The following is a 23,351-nucleotide window of genomic DNA, read 5'->3' as shown; positions in this document are numbered from 1 at the left end:
TCCCCTTACATAGTGCCTGCCCCCCACACGTCCAAATTTAAAACACCAAAATTCATGCCCAACCTATTAGGAAATCTTATCACTTCCAGCGCATATCCCTTATAGTCCCTCTAAACAGCTTATAATATACCATCTGTGCCCAAATGAAAAGAAGAATTTTTTTTTTTTTTTGGTCCTAGCCACTGAAATCTCAGGAAAGTAGGTGGCAAGACCTGCCAGAGCAAACTTTAAGAGAACATCCTGGCCGGCTGGCCGGCCTCCACGTGGCAGATTACGTAAATGTCAGGTCCCATTAGGGGCCTGGTGGCTAACAAGCCAGATGAACAAGGGGCACAACATATTACACAACACATGACCCACACACTTTTAAACCCCTGGCCTTGACAGCATACTGTCCTCGATACAAAGAACATACGTGGATATGGGGTTAGTCCCTGGTGCCATTAGACCCGAAAATACTCTGTAATGCTAGTAATGCGTCAGGTGTTGCGGTATTATCCTTACAAGATGCACATGCTACAGCAGCTAAAGCATGGTGATGCAGATATTCGTTTTACATATGCACTTCAGTTTCTGGTGCAAATGACAGTGGATATCACTTGGCCATGGAACATCCTTTGTAGTGATGAAGGCCACTTCTGCTAAGGACAAGTGAATACGCACAACTGTCACATTTGGGCAACAGAAAACCCTTGAATTATCCAAGAGGTCCAGTTGCATTCTTAAAAAGTGACAGTGCAATGTGGATTTATGGCAACATTCATGATAGGGCCATATTTTTTTGAACAGGTAACACAGACTGGATCCTGCACCTGTTCATCACTGTACAGCAATATTATGAAATGTTGGAAAATTTCGCACTACCAGAGCTGCAACAACGTGGGTGCCTTCAGGATACCACATTCGTGCAAGATGGTGCACCACCCCACTTCTGTCATTGTGTCCTAAGATTGCTAAGGCAACACTTTACAGACGTATGGGTCATCAGCCGTTGTTTCCAGACATCTTGACCACCACGATCAGCGGACCTCACCCCATGCGACTTCTGGTTGTGGGATTTTTGAAGAACCAGGTATAACGGGAAGGATGTCAAGCTCTGGCAGCTCTGGACAGCATTAGATGTCTGTGCTGGCTATTCCAGTTGACATGTTATGTTCTGCTGTAGAAAATGTTATTCTTCAAATGGAAACTATTGTTGACCAAAAGGAGGACACGTTGAACAATTGTAGCACTATTCAAGTAATTTGTATTGCCACAGTGCCATATAGTGACAAATTTTGTAACTAATTTTTTTTCTCCAATAAATGATGAACACATTCTGTATTAGCATATGATGCAAGAAAGCAAGCTAATGCAGCATAAGCCAAAAAAAAACCCCCGCTCCCACTCCAAACCTCCGTTCATTCCAGCTCAGCCTTAAATTTATTTAGGCTATCAACTTCCACAACAAAAGATGGAAGTCTGTTCCACCAATCAACTACCCACTGGCTAAAGGCAAACTTCCGCAGATCTATCCTACAACTGTCTTTCCTCAATTCGAATTTATGCCCTCTCAGGTGATTTATTCTGAGCAAGAGGAAGAATCCCATCAGCATTGAGCATGCTAAAACCATTCAAAGCTTTATAGACTGCAATCAGATCACCTTGCAGGTGCCTAGTCTCCAGACACTGTAATTTGCAAAACTTAAGCCTTTCTTCGTAAGAACAACCCTTTGTTCCATTCACTAATCTTGTTGTCCTTCTCCGTACTCGTTCCAACAGCTCTACATCCTTCTTAAAATTAGCCCTCCAGAGCTGTATACAGTAAAGGTGTGGCCTGACCATTGCCTTACAAGGGGATAATCACCTCCTTATCCCTGCTAGAAAAATTCCTGTATATCATTGACAAGACACCATGAGCTACTCTTGCAGACCGTCTCCACTGCTCAGAAAACTTCATATCTGCCTGCACAATTACCCCCAGGCCATTTTCATTCTCTACCACTGTCAGTGTAGTACCACAGAGTTGATACATTACTCTGGGGCTACTGCTTGCCATGTGTAGTACTTTACATTTGTCAATATTAAACTTCATTTGCCACCTCTTAGCCCACCTGCTCAACTTTTATAGATCATGTTGCAGCAGCTGTCATTAGTGTCCTTAACAACTCTGCCAACCTTTGTATCATCTGCAAACTTGGATATTAAGCCTGATATACCATCATCAATATCATTTATAAATACAGAAGACAACAATGGACCCAACACTGAACCCTGAGGGACTTCACTAATAACATTAGTTCACAAAAAGCAGTGTCCATTGATTACCACTCTCTGTCTTCTCCCAATGAACTGTCCCTTTATCCATAGCAGCAATTTGCCTCCAATGCCACACTGCTCCAATTTGTGCAGCAGCCTTCCATGTGCAACAGTATCAAATGCCTTTCTAAGATCCAAATATATGATATCAAAGTTATTCTCTGCATACAGTTCCTTTGTGACCACATCAAGCAAAAGCAAGAAGTATTTATGAATATATTAAGGATAAGTCGCCAGTGTCAATTCTGCAGCTGCAGAGAAATTTTGTGATGTGTTGGAAAAAAACCCTTCTAAATCTCTACAGCCCTCAACTTCTGCAATGCCATGCTTATCTGCTGGAGAGTTAATTCTGGTAACGATGCTTGAAAGGTAAAACTTGCTGACACTATGCCTGTCTCCTCTCTCCTTTTGTAATTTTATAATTTTTCCTATGCATGAGATAAAAAAATTGAATAAACAATTCTATTTACATTTTTGTTGAACATTTCTTTTTTGTTTCAATCAAATTTAGCGAACACAAATGCGAGGACTGCATAAGCATTTAGGGAAATTCGAACTTACTTAGAGTTCTGCGGAACACAACCCTTACGTAAGTCGAGCAGTGGCTGTACTGGTGTAGCGGCCATGTTGAGAGAATTCTGGGTTTCACGTTCCCATCTTTACCACCACGCAACAGCGATAAATCTTTCAAAAACAACTAGGATAAGACTGTAGATATTTATTGAACTACAGAAACACAAGTAACCTGAAAGTGTAAACAAATAGCACCAGCACTTGTCCGTTATCACCCCACTCTTTGTAACTGTTTGACTTTCTGCCCGAAGAGCGGTGTGTCTAGTATCATCACACCAGTCTTCAAGTGAAAAGCCAAATAGTTGCAAAGATAGTTTCAGATTACCATGTCAGTTTGCAATTTCTGCATGAAAACCATAAAAAAAAAAAAAAAAAGTTCAGAAACTATTACAGTATGTGGGAACATTATTTCTGAGGGTCACCTATCAGGTTATCCACCACCACTGCCATCACAGTTAAATATGATAGCATATTTAATCACGAGAGTGCTAGCAACTATGAATACACTCCAGAATTATAAACAATTGATGAAAGTTGTACGTTGAAGTTCTGGGATGCTTTTGCAATGTAATTCAAAGAAATATACTAGAAAAGTGGAGATCCAAAGCCTGGTTGCTTCAGCACAATAATGCATTCTCACATTTGTTGCTACTTATAAAGTAGCAACAAATGTGAGAATGCATTATTGTTCAAACTGCAGGCATGTTGGGAGGCATCTGCTACAGAAAGTAGTTCCTCTGTTTTTTGTTGCCAAACACAAAATCACTCAACTCTAACAACCACAGTGTTTACCAAATATGGTGAAAACAGTAATGTCCTCCCATATCTCCCCCTCAGACTGAATAAATCACAAAAGAATGTCAATCTGATAATGTACGTACAATAAAGAGTAGTACAATGACTCAGTTTTTGGCAATTTTGAAATTAAATCTCTCGCTCAATACATGGATTCATCAAGCATGCTAGAATAAAACTGCGATAACCTGTGCTGGCATGGAAACTTTGAAAAAATAAATAAAATAAAATAAGATTTGATCAATAGTTACAATCTAAATGCATATCACAAGGCACAAAAAACTTATTTCACCTTGATATACCAGGTTATGATGGTCATATTAAAGTGTACAAAACCTGTATATATTGAAAAATTCTTTACTGGGAATTATTGATGCAAAGAACCTGTCATGTACCATGCAACTACAGTATTTACTATTTTATCTTTTGCCTCAATGTGCTAGTTTTGCTTTCAGTATCTTGAAAATAACATGTTGCTCATCCATGTTTTAAATTGGCAAATCAGCTGACATGTTGGGAGGAAACTGCTACAGAAAGTAGTTCCTCTTTGTTTTACATTTAACTGTTGTACAAAATGTGTTTTTGTCTCAATTATTATGATTATTGATGTAAAATGGTTTCTTCTGTTATGATTATTTATCTATTCATTTGACACTGCACAAATATGAAATTTAGTGTCCTTAATGTCCTCTTAATGTCTTAATGAAATTTAGTGTCCTCTATAATAAATAGAGTTGAACCATGTTTAACTCTATTTATTATATTTTTTTTTTTTTTTTTTTTAATGTCAAAAGGACAGCATTTTTAAATATTTAAATTTTTAATTAAAAATTATACAGTAAGTACTACCATCTGGTAAGAAAAGAAGAAAGGCTTGTTGTATACTACAAGAAGAATTTTAAAAACCAAAAACCTTTCCAGAAATAAAAAGTTGGGCACCTGTCAGGTTCTATGCAAATGTTGGACAGACAACTTCTGTAGTCGAGACCCACTAATTTTCATAAAATCGGACAAATGATAACTTATTGTGATTTGCTCTTGTAGAGGATCTGTGTTCTCATTTTCAATTTAAAATCAATGGTGTGAATTTAAACCAAATAGGATAGAGTGATAAATAGAGTGTATAGGCTATTAAGAAGTATTTTTGAAATATTATATTTTAAATCAGAAATTCTCTTACCTGAGATCTTGAAGTAAGAGGATGAAGGAATAAAAGCTAGCTTTCATCCATGCATGGAGAAATAATTAGAAGTATAAAGAGAGATGAATTCCCCTTCAAAGGGGAAGTGAACACGTGTTGAAGGCCATATTTATAGCCCGGGCACGTTCCATTGCTATATTTCAAAATGTGGTGGGAGGTTTTTGAGTAGGCAAAAGGAAGAGAAGGACAGAAGGAAAAATTCTCACCCTTTCCTATTTACACTAATAGTTTGGGAATTTGAAAATTTAGTGATTTAGAACAGCTTAAAGGTTTTTTGAAGAGAGGATATGAAAGTTTTCACTTGGAAATCTGGATGCATGACTACCCATCCCTGTTAGTAGAGGTCCTGGATGTGCACCACTTAGAACAGGACATTACCCATCCTTTGAAAACACCATAATAATAGACAAACAGGACACAAAATTTAAGTTAGAAACGTGAGATTCTAGCAATAAGATCAACATGCAGTCATTACTGAAAATATCTCAGGTGAGAGAATTTCTGACTTAAAATATAATATTTCAAAAATTTAATATTCCAAATATACTTCTTAATAGCCTATAAACTCTATTTATCACTCTATCCTATTTGGTTTAAATTCACACCATTAATTTTAAATTGAAAATGAGAACACAGATCCTCTACAAGAGAAAATCACAATAAGTTGTCATATGTCCGATTTTATGAAAATTAGTGGGTCTCGACTGCACAAGTTGTCTGTCTGACATGTCTAATAAATTTGCACAGAATATAGTGTAAAAGAACATTATGGGAATCCTAAAGTCTCAAAAAATTTTGTTTGTTACAAACAGGAGCATGACTATTACCAAGGTAACTAGGGATGTTCATGTCATTCCATAAAAATAGATATAATACTAAATCTAGTTGCATCAACTACTTTTATCACAGTACACTAAGTTACATGAACAATATTCTTTTTAATGATACATAATTAAAGGTAAATAGTAATTAGTTATCAAAACTATCTGTGGTTAATATGGTTACGCTTTATGTATATATACAGGTGATTTACAAAGATATAGCATACCTTCAGGAGCTGATTGCTGAGGCAATTTTGAGTAAAAAAGTTCCTATGAACATCAATTTGATTCTGAATAATTAAGGAGTTATTTGATATTCATAGATATAATGCATCATTGAAAATTGCACTCGTAAGTCATGTGGCCTTGACTGAACATAGCTTTAGTGTGAGCAATGCTGTTCTTTTGTATTTCACTGTTACTTTCAAGATGCCTTTTACATTAGCAAGTGCTGAATATACCAATATGGTGTATATTTGTGTGACGGATTTTATGGTGGATTTTGTAATGGAAAGGCTGTTGCTGAATACCAGCAACAGTTTCCAAACTGCAGAGTTTCAAATCAATAAGTTACTAAGTTTTCCAAAAATTGTGAAATACCAGCTCACTTCCCAGCATTTGCATATCTTGTATGAGTGTGCAGTTTGACAAGATATGGCTGAGAAAGAACCCTGTTGAGGTGGTACAACACCTCAGCAGGGTTTTTTCCAACAGGGTTCATTGTGCCAGTACATGAAGGATATCCATGTATCTTAACGTTTCCCAATAAAGAGTATGGGGAACACTGCATACAGTAGGCATGTATCCATACCAAGTGTAGTGTGTTCAATGCCTTCAACCTAGGGATTCTACCTGACAACTTGATTTTTCTAACTGACTGAATAAAAATTGCCATTTGCATTATCACACCCTATTTAATTTGGTCAGAAATGAATCTCCATGCTACTACGAAGGGTGTTAACATGTGGTATGGAATCCTCTATGATCAGTTGACTGGTCCATCTACAATTTCTGCAACTGTTAGAAAGATGTACCTTTGCCTACACAATGCTGAACGTACTTCCAACACAACAGAGCTCCTCATTGTTCCCACACAATGGTGACTCATCTCAATGATCAGTCACAGTGGTCCACAAAATTGGCCACCTAGGTTACTGGATCAAAATGCTTTATATTTTTGCCTGTGGCAATGGATGAAAGATCTTGTATACCATACAAAAGTGAAAACACAAGATGCATTGCCTTATTGCATATCTAATACTACAGTGCACATAAAAGACAGCTATGATGAGCTTAGGTGAGCAGCACATGCACAATTCACACATAAGTAGCAAAATGCACTGAAGACAAAATGTGCATTTTTGAGAAATTAACCATACATATATATGTACCTGTAAAGACAGACTGTTAACTTTCCTAAATAAAAATAAATAAATCAACACTTATATCAGTTATGTTTATATGTCTATTGTTATTTTTATTTTATATTGCTCATAACTGCTTTGTCTTTTTCTAACATTCAAACAGCCACAGCTCTGACCTTTGTTTATATGCACATTTTAACTCAAAATTGCCTCAGAAACCAGCTCCTGAAGTAATACCATATCTCTGAGAATCACTGTGCAGGTGTGCTTGAAACATTGATTTTAACATTTCCAGGCTTCGACTAGGTATTTTCATTCTGAAGGAAAAAAATGCTTTTAACAAAACTTGCATTTCCGTTATTCAAAAAAATTAACCTTGCTTATAAAAAATTCACAAATTCACAAGATAAATTACTTTTGAAGATAACCCTTCTGGGAACAAACAAGTAACCCTCAAAGTTAAAATGTTATTAAACTAATATTCAAAACATTTAACTCCATTAGAAATGACTTGTAAAATTTCTTAGTGAACATAATGCACCATTTTCAAAGTCAACATAAAGATCTTATATCACTCGTTTATTACTGTATTTGGAAGGGAGCAGGGACTGAAAAGGCCAACATTACAATTTTAATGGTACAATGGGCCACATCTTGGGTTGCTTCAGATCATAGAATCTGTCAAAAGATAGTTGCATCGCAGTTTCCATTCCCTGGATCATGGAAGCTTTTTTCCCATATAAATATTTCATCTCCTCTGTTCGAACAGCATTTGGCCTTTCTGCTGGTGGTAATGTTGAATACTCTTGATAACCATTCAGTGGTACTGGAAAAAAAAAATAAATAAATCTGCGGCCAGTTTGCAAGGAAGAATCACTATTCACTTAATTTTATTGTAAAAAGAGAACTTATAAAATGTCTTTAATACAGTTTACACAAGTACACAAACTTGAATAATGATTATTTACTAAATTAACATGAATATAAGGTAGCTTCTTTCTTATTGTGTTATCCAAGAATTCAGAAATAATCTTCAGTTAACACACTAGGAATATGTATAATGTTAAAATCATAAGACATAACTAAATACTGTATAGTATAAAAAAAAAAAAAACTTTCCGAAGTATACTTCTCATGTAGGTGCTAATTCAGCCTACCTTTCATTTCCCCAAGCTGTCAGCTTCCAACTACCCACAGAGAACTCATTCCATACTTTGAATTTACATTGCCTTCTTGTATCATTTATAATTGAAATTTCATCATTCATTTTAATAACTCCATCTCAGAACCTTACAGACCTCAATCAGACCTCACTCTAAGGTACCTACTTATCATGCTCTATAGGCCGATTATTTATAGAAGAATGCCCTTCTGACAATTTCACTAAGTAGGTACCTTAGAGTGAGGTTCTGAAATGCGAGTTATTAAAAGGAATGATGAAATTTAAAATGGATGATGAATGATGGACCCTTCTCTGCCTGTGTATGCTGCATTAAGAAATTTATGTCTGACTGGATTGTTGCCGGATTGTAACTTCTAAATATCTCTCTCTCTCTCTCATCTTTAACTCAACTCCTAGTGTATAAGCTATTTTACAGTTGTTATTTCCCAATTGTAAACCTATCATTTTGCAGTATTAAAACAGAGCTGTCACTTTTTTGCTGAAGTACAAATAAACAGTATCAAAATTGGTAACGAATGGGCCTGGAGTACTGGGGGGGCCATAGTTCACAAATACATATATAGTTATAGTTATTACCCAGTTTATTAACAAAAACAAATTATAATAAAATATAATAAGATAAAACCAGTAGCTTTCGGGACGCGTGTCCCTTTGTCAACTGACAAGTTAATACAAAATTTTGAATACAATACAACGAGCAAAGTGGCACGTTAATCATGCGTCATTGTTGTGCAACAACAATGACGCATGACGTGTGCTGCTTCTATGCCACTGATCATCCAGCAATAAAATGGTAGTTTCTGGAAAACTTACTCAAACCTCAACCATCGTCAGCGTGCTGCCCTATCATCTATAAGAAAAGACAACTCCATCGTCGTACTTCCTGCGGATAAAGGGCGCCGGACCGTTGTGTTAGACCGATCAACCTACCGAGAGAAAGCCTTGACCCTACTACTAGACCCAAACGTATATGAACCTCTACCTGATCCACCCATTAAAGTCTTGAAACGTCTAGAGACACATGTCAATAAACTTGTCCACGCATGGCTTAAAGATAAGAAGATCTCGACCACAACTCAGCATCTTCTACGTGCTACTGGCTGCCAACTACCGAAATTCTACGGATTACCAAATATCCACAAACCGGATATTCCCCTCAGACCTATAGTGTCTTGCTGCAGTACCCCAACGTATGAACTGTCCAAACATATTGCGCGCCTCCTCTCACCTCTTATAGGTAATACATCGCACACCGTTAAAAATAGCAGTGAGTTCATCCACCTCATTAAGGACCTTTCAATCCCTGACAACTCTGTCATGGCATCATTTGACGTGTTCTCTTTATTCACTTCAATTCCCGTCCAACAGGCTGTGCACTACGCCAGAAGGCTCCTCGAGAACGACTTAAGCCTCCAATCCAGGACATCACTATCCACTGATGACATCTGTACCGCCCTCAACCTATGCTTATCAAGCAGCATCTTCTCCTTTGAAGACTCACTCTACAAACAAGTACATGGCACTGCTATGGGTGCCCCTGTCAGTTCCGCAGTAGCTAACATCGCCATGGAAGACCTAGAGGAGCAGATACACCAGAACCCACCTACACCTATTACAACATTAGCATTAGCATTAGTAGAGGCATATGATGCAAGAAAGCAAGCTTATTCAGCATCAGCCAAAAAAAAAAAAAAAAAAACAACCCTCTCCCATTTCACCCCTCCGTTCGTTCGAAATACCTGTCCAGTTGAGCTTTAAATTTGTTTAGGCTATCAACTTCAACAACAAGTGATGGAAGTCGGTTCCACCAACCAACCACCCGCTGGCCAAAGGCAAATTTCCGCACATCTATCCGACATCCGTCCTTCCTCAATTTGAATTTATGCCCTCTGAGGTGATTATTCTGAGAAAGATGAAGAATCCCATTGGCATTGAGCATGCTCAAACCATTCAAAGCCTTATACACCTCTATCAGATCACCTCGCCGGTGCCTAGTCTCCAGACTCTGTAATTTGCAAAACTTAAGCCTTTCTTCGTAAGAGCAACCCTTTGTTCCATTTACTAATCTTGTTGCCCTTCTCTGTACCCGTTCCAGCAGCTCTACATCCTTCTTGAAATGAGGCCTCCAGACCTGTATACAGTACTCAAGATGTGGCCTAACCATTGCCTTATACAAGGGAATAATCACCTCCTTATCCCTGCTAGAAAAATTCCTGTATATATCATTGACAAGACACCATGAGCTACTCTTGCAGCTCGTCTGCACTGCTCAGAGAACTTCATATCTGACTGCACAATTACCCCCAGGTCCTTTTCATTCTCCACCACTGTCAGTGTAGTACCGCAGAGTTGATACATTGCTCTGGGGTTACTGTTACCCATATGTAGTACTTTACATTTGTCAATGTTAAACTTCATTTGCCACCTCTCAGCCCATCTGTTCAACCTTTCCAGATCCTGTTGCAGCAGCATAGCGTCAGTAGTGTCCTTAACGACCCTGCCAACCTTTGTATCATCTGCAAACTTAGACATTAAACTTGATATCCCATCATCAATATCATTCATAAACACCGAAAACAACAATGGACCCAACACTGAACCTTGAGGAACTCCACTAATAACATTAGTCCACGTTGAGCAGTGTCCATTGATTACCACTCTCTGTCTTCTGCCGCTCAACCATCCCCTTATCCATAGCAGCAATTTGCCTCCAATGCCACACTGCTCCAATTTGTGCAGCAGTCTTCCATGTGCAACAGTATCAAAAGCCTTTCTAAGATCCAAATATATAATATCAAAGTTATTCCCTGCATCCAGTTCTTTTGTGACTACATCATAGTATCCAATCAAATTGGTCAGGCAAGATCTGCCCTTAACAAAACCATGCTGCGTCTGAGCTATAACTGAATTCTTGTCTAGATGATCCTGCAGTGCTTCTTTAACCAGTGCCTCCATTAATTTACCTGGAACAGAAGTTAAACTAACAGGTCTATAACTTGTGTCAGCCTTTGATCCTTCTTTGTGAATTGGGGTTACATTTGCACATCTCCAGTCTATGGGTACCTCCCCTGAGTCCAAAGAAGCTCTCATAATTATGGCTAGGGGTTTGCATACTTCCTTTGCTGCCTCCTTTAATATAACTGGATAGATCCCATCCACCCCAGGTGCCTTTTTTATGTTTATCCTCAACAATCTCTCCTCCACTTTCCTCTCAGTTATTACAAAATCATCCAGCTCACTGCCAATGTTTACTTTACCTACATCATTCTCCTTCCTGAATAACTCCTCATGCGTGAATGTAGATGCAAAATACTCGTTTAGATTGTTAGCCACCTGAGCAGGATCCTCAACTGTTGAACCATCAATATCCAGTGGACCAATCTGATTCATCCCTTTCCTTCTCGAGTTCAAGTATGTAAAGAACTCCTTTCTGTTTTTCTTTGCATCCTTTGCCAAGGATTTTTCGTAGTCTGCCTTTGCCTGCCTAATCTCCTTTGTGACTTGGTTACAGACCAACTTATATCTATCATAGGCTTCCATGTCACCCATTAATTTGTATGTATCCCATGCATTTTTCTTCTCTGCCACATGTCTCATTAGTCCATCTGACAACCATTTAGGCCTAAACCTTGAACAATATTTCTTAGTTGGTATGTAAAGCCTGGTAGCCACCAAGATTAGTTCCTTGAATGCTTCCCATTTTGAGTTTGCTGTTGGTAACATCATCAGTTGGTCCCACTGTATAGAATTTAAATACTGTCTCAGACCATCATAGTCGCCTTCACGAAAACAAAAACCCTTCCCTTTACCTCTGATGGTAGTTACCTCCTTGAGTAAATCCCACTTCAACACACTGTGATCACTGCCACCTAGTGGTTCATTTATCTGCAGGTTCTTAATGCATGAAGAATCACTACTGATAATCAGATCAAGAGTATTGCTCCCTCTTGTTGCCTCACGAACATGCTGATGTAGAAAACAATCATCCAATAAATCCACAAAAGCCTTGCTAGTGTGCGAGTGACCAACCCACAAATTCCAGTCAATATCTGGGAAATTAAAATCCCCCATTATAAGACTCTCTGATTTACTGGCCCACTCTATTTCCCTGTACAATATATTATTATACTCATCAGAGTCATTAGGCCTATAGCACACTCCTACTCTCAATTTTGATTTCCCTATGCTTATGTCACACCAAACTGACTCGACACTGCCCTGTCCATCGATGTCAACTGGCTTCACTTCCTTTGACTTTATGTGTTTCTTAATTAATAGCATAACCCCTCCTCCCCTCCTGTCCTGTCTATCCTTTCTATATACATTGTATTCCCCAAATTCCAGTTCCGCATTACTTATATCTGTGTGACACCACGTCTCTGATATCCCAACAATATCTGCCTTTGATGTTTTGAGCAATACTTCAAATTCATCAAATTTATTTACCAAACTCCTAGCATTGGTGTACACGCAGGTATACATGCACCTGTTTCTATTCTTAGCTACCCTAACACAACCCATGTGTTTACTTGTAACGCAATGACTACCAGCAGTCTCTGAAATATCCTGCATCTTGTTTTTCAGACTTCTGCTCATTTGAATAGAAGCAGTGCAAGAATCACTTCCACCTCTGCCAGTGGCTACTGTTAATCTATTAGTCCTTGTATCCCCCCCCAACTAGCAGTTTTCCGACCCACCTAACACTGCCTCGACAGCATCAGCAAAAATTCTTGCACCCTTTCTATTTAAGTGTATCCCATCCCTGTAGAAGCAATCTCTCCTGTTAACAAGAACAGTCCAGGCTGAAAAAAATTCTACCCCTTGAGCCTTGCACAATCCCTCCAGGGCCGAATTGATCGACAAGGCTCTCATCATATACTCCCTCCTATCGTGTCTGGGCAGAATTGCAGACACTTTCAAGTTCAACCCTAATTCACGGCTTTTTTTCAACAGTGACCTGTACTTGCTAAGTAATTCCGCCGGTCTCGCCTACATGGTGTAGATACGTTGACGATATCTTTACCGTAATACCACGGGGTTCTGAAACTGCACTGCTGGAATATCTCAACTCCCTGTCTAATGTCATCAAGTTTACCATAGAATCAGAGGTGAACAGTTTGCTCCCGTTTCTAGACGTCCTGGTACATCGCGTAGGCCCACATCTAGAGACCTCAGTATACCGCAAACCCATGTGGTGGTCAATTCACCAACTACGGGTCCGGCCACGCACCAAGCCATCTCAATAGCACTGCCCGCACCCTATTCTCCAGGGCTTGGAGCCATTCCAGCACCGACACAATTAGGCGTAACGAGATCTCCCGTGTGAAGACGGACCTAACCAAATGCGGTTATCCACCCCATGTACTAAGCAGATGCCTGTTACAGGCAGAAGAACTCACATCCAACCCAAGACCTCCGAAGCAGGTCGGTATATCGTCCGCCTACATTCCGTATTATCCAGGAGTGTCAGGACGCATCTCGAAGGTCCTTAGAAGCTACAACATCAAATGTGTGCAATTACCCTGCAGGAACTTACGGTCACTTGTCTCCAACGTGAAGAAGAGGCGCCTCCGTAGCCAGGTGGGAAGGAGCAGCAGTGAGTAGCACACGCTTCTTGATTAGACCGGGGTTCGAGCCCGTCACCACCAAATACGGAGGATGCGGAAAGGTCAGGAATGACCACCGCATGTTCACGGAGCAATATGGCCTTAGTTGCTAATGCTCCTAAAAAACAAACAACAACATCAACATCTCCAACGTGAAGACCCCTGTCACACCTATCTTACGCAGCAATGTGGTGTATCGTATCACCTGCAGAGACTGTAACAGTTGCTACATAGGGGAGACATCAAGACGTCTCCAAGATCGCCTCACGGAACACGACAGAGCAATCCGGCTTGCCGAAACTGACCAGTCCGCGGTCGCAGAACATTTTTGGGCCACCAACCACAATCTTGACCCCAAACGCGACTTTGAGATAGTGGACCACTCACGACACTTTCGCCACCGCCTATGGCTAGAGTCACTCAACATAATAAACAGTCCTAAGGCATTAAATCGCCAGAAAGGCATGCGTCTACATCCCATCCTGGAAACTACCATTTTATTGCTGGATGATCAGTAGCGTAGAAGCAGCACACGTCCATGAAACAACAATGACGCACGATTAACGTGCCACTTTACTCGTTGTATTGTATTCAAAATTTTGTATTAACTTGTCAGTTGACAAAGGGACACGCATCCCGAAAGCTACTGGTTTTATCTTATTATATTTTATTATAATTTGTTTTTCTTAATAAACTGGGTAATAACTATAACTATATATGTATTTGTGAAGTATCAAAATTATTTCCTGCATCCAACTCACGAGTGCCATTTTCAGAATAAGCAACCAGATTTTTTTTTTTTTTTTTTTATGTAAATCCTAAACACGAGAGGTATAAGAACCTATAGTACTTAGTACCGTGTTTGGGTTGGAGGTTGAGAAGACAAAAGAAGATATTTGTTGACATTGGACTTTAACTTCTGTAGACTGTAATTTTCAGGAAATACGTATGAAGGAAGGCTGTTCCAGAAAATGGCAGTTGAATGAATAAACGAGAAAGATGAAAAGTTGGTTCTGTGAGTTTGAAGTTGGACAGTAAATGGATATTGGCTGGTGGTGGCACGTGTTCGGACTGTTTTGAAAGAGAGAGCGGGAATTATAGAAGCCAATTGAGAAGAACAGTGCCCATGGAAATAGGGCGCCTCCATAGCCAGGTGGGCAGGAGCAGAAGTGCGTAGCACACACTTCTTGATTAGACTGGGGTTCAAGCGCGTGAATACCAAATATGGAGGATGCAGAAAGGTCAGGGAGTTATTGTTATTTGGTTTTTAAGAGCATTAGCAACTAAGGCCATATTGCTCCGGGGATATGCAGTGGTCATTCCCTGACCTTTCCGCATCCTCCGTATTTGGTGGTCACGGGCTCGAACACCAGTCTAATCAAGAAGCGTGTGCTATGCACTGCTGCTCCTGCCCACCTGGCTACGGAGGCGCCACTCTGTTAGAGATGAATCATTAATCAATCTAACAGCCCTTTTCTGAATGGAATCAAGAACCCTTAGCCATAATTATGACAGCTTCCTTGGACTCAGGAGAGGTACCCATGGACTGGAGATGTGAAAATGTGACCCCAATTCACAAAGGAGCATCAAAGGGAGACACTGGTAATTACAGACCTGTTAGCTTAACTTCTGTTCCATGGAAATTAATGGAGGCACTGGTTAAAGAAGCATTGCAGGCTCATCTAGACAAGACTTCAGTTATATCTCGGACAAAGCATGGGTTTGTTAAGGGTAAGTCTTGTCTGACCATTAGCATTAGTAGAGACATATGATGCAAGAAAACAAGCTTATGCAGTATTAGCCAAAAAAAAAAAAAAAAAAACCACTCCCATTTCACCCCTCCGTTCATTCGAAATACCTGTCCAGCTGAGCCTTAAATTTATTTAGGCTATCAACTTCCACAACAAGGTATGGAAGTCTGTTCCAGCAACCAACTACCCGCTGGCTAAAGGCAAATTTCCGCACATCTGTCTTTCCTCAATTTGAATTTATGCCCTCTCAGGTGATTATTCTGAGCACGAGGAAAAATCCCATCAGCATTGAGCATGCTCAAACCATTCAAGGCTTTATACACCTCTATCAGATCACCTCGCCGGTGCCTAGTCTCCAGACACTGTAATTTGCAAAACTTAAGCCTTTCTTCGTAAGAGCAACCCTTTGTTCCATTCACTAATCTTGTTGCCCTTCTCTGTACTCGTTCCAGCAGCTCTACATCCTTCTTGAAATGAGGTCTCCAGACCTGTATACATTAACCAAGGTGAGGCCTGACCATTGCCTTATACAAGGGAATAATCACCTCCTTATCCCTGCTAGAAAAATTCCTGTATATCATTGACAAGACACCATGAGCTACTCTTGCAGCCCGTCTGCACTGCTCAGAGAACTTCCTATCTGCCTGCACAATTACCCCCAGGTCCTTTTCATTCCTACCACTGTCAGTGTAGTACCACAGAGTTGATACTTTGCTCTGGGGTTACTGTTTTCCATATGTAGTACTTTACATTTGTCAATGTTAAACTTTATTTGTCACCTCTCAGCCCAACCTTTCCAGATCCTGTTGCAGCAGCATAGAGTCAGTAGTGTCCTTAACAACCCTGCCAACCTTTGTATCGTCTGCAAACATGGACATTAAGCTTGATATACCATCATCAATATCATTTATAAATACAGAAAACAACAATGGACCCAACACTGAACTCTGAGGAACTCAACTAATAACATTAGTTCACAAAAAGCAGTGTCCATTGATTACCACTCTCTGTCTTCTCAAGCTCAACCATCCCTTTATCCATAGCAACAATTTGCCTCCAATGCCACACTGCTTCAATTTGTGCAGCAGTCTTCCATGTGCAACAGTATCAAAAGCCTTTCTAAGATCCAAGTATATAATATCAAAGTTATTCCCTGCATCCAGTTCTTTTGTGACTACATCATAGTATCCAATCAAATTGGTCAGGCAAGACCTGCCCTTAACAAAACCATGCTGCGTCTGAGCTATAACTGAATTCTTGTCTAGATGATCCTGCAGTGCTTCTTTAACCAGTGCCTCCATTAATTTACCTGGAACAGAAGTTAAACTAACAGGTCTATAATTACTTGTGTCAGCCTTTGATCCTCCTTTCTGAATTGGGTCACATGTGCACATCTCCAGTCTATGGGTAGCTCCCCTTTGTCCAAGGAAGCTCTCATAATTATGGCTAAGGGTGTGCTTACTTCCTTTGCTGCCTCCTTTAATATAACTGCATAGATCCCATCCACCCCAGGTGCCTTTCTTGTCTTTATCTTCAACAAATTCTGCTCCACTTTACTCTCAGTTATTACAAGATTATCTAGCTTACTGCTAGAGTTGAATACACCTCTGACATTCCCCTTCCTGAATAATTCCTCATGTGTGAATGTAAATGCAAAATATTCATTTAGTTTGTTAGCCATCTGAGCAGGACCCTCAACTGTTAAACCTTCAATATCCAGTGGACCAATCTGATTCATCCCTTTCCTTCTAGAGTTTACATAGGTAAAGAACTCTTTTCTGTTTTTCTTTGCATCCTTTGCCAAGGATTTCTCAATCTGCCTTTGCCTGCCTAATCTCTTTTTTCTGTAACTTGGTTACAGACCAGCTTATATCTATCGTAGGCTTCCATGTCACCCATTAATTTATATGTATCCCATGCATTTTTCTTCTCTGCGATATGTCTCATTAGTTCATCTGACATCCATTTAGGCCTAAACCTTGAACAATATTTCTTAGTTGGTATGTAAAGCCTAGTAGCTTCCAAGATAAGTTCTTTGAATGCTTCCCATTTTGAATTTGCTGTTGGTAACATCATCAGTTGGTCCCACTGTATAGAATTTAAATACTGTCTGACACCATCGTAGTCACCTTTACAAAAGCAAAAACCCTTCCCTTTACCCCTGATGGTAGTTACCTCTTTGAGTAAATCCCACTTCAGCACACTGTGATCACTGCCACCTAGTGGTTCCTTTATCTGCAGATTCTTAATGCATGAAGAATCATTACTGATAATCAGATCAAGAGTATTACTCCCTTTTGTTGCCTCCCGAACATGCTTATGTAGAAAACAATCATCCAATAAATCTACAAAAGCTTTCCTAGTGTGTGAGTGACCAACCCACAAATTCCAGTCAATATCTGGGAAATTAAAATCCCCCATTATAAGACTCTGATTTACTGGCCCACTCTGTTTCCCTGTACAGTTTCTTATTATGCTCATCAGAGTCATTAGGCCTACAGCACACTCCTACTCTCAATTTTGATCTTCCAATGCTTATGTCACACCAAACTGACTCGACACTGCACTGTCCAGCGATGTCGACTGGCTTCACTTCCTTGGATTTTATGTGTTTCTTAAATAATAGCATAACCCCTCCTCCCTTCCTGTCCTGTCTATCCTTTCAGTACACATTGTACTCCCCAAATTCCAGTTCTGCATTCCTTATATCTGTGTGACACCACGTCTCTGATATCCCAATAATATCTGCCTTTGATGTTTTGAGCAATACCTCAAATTCATCAAATTTATTTACCAAACTCCTAGCATTGGTGTACACGCAAGTATACATGCACCTGTTCCTATTCTTAGCTACCCTAACACAACCCATGTGTTTACTTGTACCGCAATGACTCCCAGCAGTCTCTGAAATATCCTGCATCTTGTTTTCCAGGCTTCTGCTCATTCCAATAGAAACAGTGCAATGACAGTATGCTGCTGCAACAGGATCTAGAAAAGTTGAGCAGATGGGCTGAGAGGTGGCAACTGAAGTTTAACATTGACAAATGTAAAGTACTGCATATGGGAAGCAGTAACCCCAGAGTAACGTATTGACTGTGTGGGACTACACTGACAGTGGTAGATAATGAAAAGGACCTGGGGGTAATTGTGCAGGCAGATGTGAAGTTTTCTGAGCAGTGCAGACGGTCTCAAAGAGTAGCTCATGATGTCTTGTCAATGATATACAGGAATTTTTCTAGCAGGGATAAGGAGGTGATTATCATCTTGTATAAGGCAATGGTAAGACCACACCTTGAGTATTGTATACAGATCTATAGGCCTCATTTAAAGAAGGATATAGAGCTGCTGGAATGAGTACAGAGAAGTGCAACAAGGTTAGTGAATGGAAAAAAGGTTTGCTCTTATGAAGAAAGGCTTAAGTTTTGCAAATTACAATGTCTGGAGACTAGGCACCTGCAAGGTGATCTTATTGAGGTGTATAAAGCCTTGAATGGTTTGAGCATGTTCAACGCTGATGGGATTCTTCCTCTTGCTCAGAATAATCGCCTGAGAGGACATAAATTCAAATTGAGGAAAGACAGTTGTAGGATAAATGTGCGGAAGTTTGCCTTTAGCTAGCGGGTGGTTGATTGCTGGAACAAACTTCCATCTGTCGTTGTAGAAGTTGATAGCTTAAATAGATTCAAGGCAGAACTAGACAAACATTTGGAGTGAGAAGATGGGTGAAATGAGAAGGGTTTTTTTGGCTGATGCTATATAAGCTTGCTTTCTTGCATCATCATGCACCTTTACTAATGCTAAGTTTCATCAATTTTATGTCTGACATAAAATTAGCACTAAGCCCTGAAGAATATCTCTTAGTTGGTATCAAAAGCTTAGCAGCTTCTATGATTACTTCCCCTGAATGATTCCTAGTTAGAATTTGCTGTTTGTGACATTATCAGTTTGTCCAACTGCATAGAATTTAAAAACTATCTGAGATCACTGTTGTCTCTTTTACAAAAGCAAAAGCCCTTCAATTTGCCGTTGAGAATAGTTACATCTTAAGTAAATCCCATATAAAAGGTCTTTCATCTGCAGATTCTTAATGCATGAAAAAGTTACTGCTCATAATCAGATCAAGGGTACTGCTTTCTCTTGTTGGTACTCTTAATGTGGTGTTGTAGAAAACAGTCATCCAATAAATCCACAAAAGCCTTGCTACTGTGTGAGTGACTAACCCACAAATTTCAATCAATATCTGTAAAATTAAACTTGCACATTATAAGACAATATGATTTACTGGTCCACTCTCTTTGTCGTTATAACTGTTCATTATACTCACCAGAGTCATTAGGCCTTGAACATGCTTCTATTCTCATTTTTGTTTTCCCAGTGCTTATGTCACACTAAATTGACTTAACACTGCACTGGCCATCCATGTCAACTGGATGTATTGCCTTAGATTTTATGTGCTTCTTAATTTATAGCATAACTCTTCTCTACCCACTCATATCCTATCCATCCTTTCTGTACATATTGTTTTTGATTTTGATTTGGATTTTATTGGCGCATTACAACTAGGGCTATAATGCGCCAAGACTTCTGTAAATATTGTTCTACTCCCCCTATTTAAATTCTGCATCCCTTACGTCTGAGTGATAATGCCCCAATATCTTTACAATGTTTGCATTTGATTACTTAACTAATACTTTGAATTCATGATCTTTATTTAGTATGCTCCCCACATTTGTGTATATGCAATTATATTTACTCTTTGTAATTCTAACACAACCCATGTATTGTTTGTTCCATGAGGACCCCCAAGCAGGTCTTGAAATCCACAACACCTTGGGTATTTCAAGACCAGATCCAGTGCAAGAATCATTTACACCTCTGCTTGTGGCTGCTGTTAATCTATCAGTCTTTTTTATTGTTGGACTTTTATCAAAGCAAAGTGGTAAATCCTAGGATTTACCACTTTGCTTTGATATGCAAAATATGCATTGGTCTCATAACAGTAAAATATGAAACGAAATAAAATGTGTCAACATTTCAAGCTTTCACAGTAACACATGCAAGCACATGTGTACACATACATTCTGAACAAAAAAAAAAAAAATTGTTACTTGCGATATTCAGGGCATATAACAGACTGAACAAGTGTTCTTCTATGCTTGTTTCCTTACAGCAGTGAAATTAGAGTATAAGATCTCTTTTTCTCTAATTACAGGTATACTCGCTCTTTTTGACAAAGCAAAGGTTCTGTGGTTCCACTGATTAAAGAAGTAATGCAGGACCATCTACACTGAAATGCCATCATACTGCAGTTACAGCATGGATTTGTTAAGGAGCAATTTTGTCCAACTATGACACAGTAACAAAGGAAATGGTTGCAAAAAATTATTTTGACGTACATTTAGATTTCAGGAAAGCTTCTCCTTCACACTCCTCCAATCTGCTATACAGATTGGAAGAGTGTGACATTAAGGGCACACTGCTGATATGGATAAAGGGATAGTTGATTGGGAGAAGACAGAGTGGCTATCAATGGGCACTGCTTTTCTTGGACCAATATTATTAATGGAGTCCCCAAGGGTTCAGTACAAGGCCCATCATTGTTTTCTATATTTATTAATGATATTGATGAAGGTATATCAGGATTAATGTCTAAGTTTGCAGGTGATAACAAGATTGGCAGGGTAGTTATTCATAGTAATTGGCGTATGCTACTGCAACAAGATCTAGACAGATTTGGCAGATGGGCAAAGAATTGGCAATTGAAGTTTAATATTCACAAATGCAATGTACTTCATAAGAGGAACAGTAATCCCACATTAACACACCAGCTGAATGGTACCACACTCATGACAGTAGAAAATGAAAAAGACTGGGGGGATAATTGTGCAGTCAGATACGAAGTTCTCTCAGCAGTGCAAACAGGCTACCAGGACAATTCATAGGGTTTTGTCAATGATATACAGGTTTGCCAGAAGGAATAAGGAGATGATCATCCCATTGTTTAAGGCAATGGTCAGGCCATATATTCAGTACTGAATACAGGCCTGGAAGCCTTATTTAAGGATGGACAAGGACCTGTCAGAACATGTGCAGAGAAGAGCAACAAAATTGGTGAGGGAAGCAAAAGGGTGCTCTTACCATGAAGCTTCAGTTTTGCAAATTGCAAAATCTGGAGACAAGGCACCTGCAAGGAGATCTAATTGAGGTTTTTAAGCCTTTAAATGGATCAAGTATGCTGATGGATCCTTCGTCTTACTGAGACTACACATATGAGGGGGCATGAATTCAAACTGAGAAATGATAGTTGCAGATCAGATGTGCATAAATTTTCCTTAAGCCAGAGGGGAGGCAGGGTGAATAAATTTAGGGAAGAACTACAGGGGTAGACAAAATATTAGAAACACCTGATATGAAAGTAGTAGTTTTTGTAATGACTATATTGACATATTTATGAACAAGGTGATAATTTTTTTTTTTTTTTTTTTTTTTTTGTTTCTTGCAGGTAGTACTGTGAAGGAAAGATGATAAAAGCTGATATAATAATATACATGAAAAAACTGACCAACCTGTCTGAATTCCGAAGAGGTCAAATTGTTGGTGCACATTTATCAGGTACCTTGGTGACTAAAACTGCTGATTTAGTTAATGTATCCAGAGAAATTGTATTGAAAGTGATGTCTGCATCCACCAGCTATGGAAAAACAAAATCTGATAAAATGAATTGTGACAAAAAATCAAAGCTGAGTGAAAGAAGTTGGTGGGCACCGAAAATGAGCCCAAAAATATAAAACTACTGTGTCAAAAATAACTGAGGAATTTTAACGCGTTTCAGCAATCCAGTTTGTAGCACAACAGTTTGCTAAGAACTTCAATAATGCTGAAATTAATGGCAGAGCCACTCATTACAAATGGTAATGCTAGAAAGAGGATGCAATGGTGTAAGGAGCACAAAAATGTGACACTTGAAGATGGAAATATCATATTTTCTGAAGATATCATCACAGTTTTTTCAACATCAGAGAGAGTTTTATTTTTGGTGAATGCCAAAGAAAGTGCATCTTGTCAAACATGGAGGAGGATCAATACTGGTTTGTGAAGCAATATTTTCATATTTTTAGGTCCTATTATCACCCTGAAAACAGGAGAATTACTGCCACCGATTACCTTGATATTCTGAGTGACCAGGTTCATCCCATGGCACCTACATTGTTAACCACAAACAATGTCATGTTTCAAAATGATAATGCTCCAATACACACAGCCAGATGTGTCCAATCTTGGTTTGAGGAGCATGAAACTGAGGCTAAGCATGCATCTCCCATGGCCTGCACAATCACTAGACTTAAACCATTGAGCCACAGTGGATAAATTTTGAGAAGAGAGTATGAAGTAGATTTCCTCCACCTTCAGCATTCAAGGAGCTTGAAACGCTCCTCCAAGAAGAATGGTCCAATATTCTTCTTATGACAGTTCAAGATTTATTTGAATCTATTCCATATAGAATGCAAACTGTGGCCCAACACCATAATAGTGCATACCTCCAACTCTTATCACAGGTGTTTCATTATTTTGTCCACCCTCTATAGATAAACTGTTAGAAAGGGTGATCAGGTGAAATGGGAAGTGTCTTTTTCTCTCTCTCTCTCTTCAGCTGATGCTGTATAAGGTAGCTTTTTTTTTTTTTTTGCATCATTTGCCACTGCTACTACTAGTAATAATAATAATTTAACAGATAATGCCATTCCATTTTAATGAAATC

General features: G+C 39.1%; 1 protein-coding gene across 1 annotated transcript in view; it reads right to left on the bottom strand.

The window, feature by feature from the left end:
- Window positions 1-7,612: 7,612 nt before the first annotated feature.
- The window catches only part of LOC150081539 (gem-associated protein 8-like), a 72,118-nt gene continuing 56,379 nt past the window's right edge, over window positions 7,613-23,351 (bottom strand). The window contains exon 4 of the mRNA XM_090379368.1: window positions 7,613-7,878. Within this exon, the coding sequence (XP_090235494.1) occupies window positions 7,676-7,878 (203 nt within the window). The 3' untranslated portion in view covers window positions 7,613-7,675. The remainder of the gene's footprint in view (window positions 7,879-23,351) is intronic.

The sequence above is a fragment of the Mastigoproctus giganteus genome, chromosome 8 (genome assembly GCF_048544385.1).
Source record: "Mastigoproctus giganteus isolate SK-2022 chromosome 8, ASM4854438v1, whole genome shotgun sequence".
NCBI lineage: Eukaryota > Metazoa > Arthropoda > Arachnida > Uropygi > Thelyphonidae > Mastigoproctus > Mastigoproctus giganteus.
This window is presented reverse-complemented; position numbering and strand designations above follow the sequence as displayed.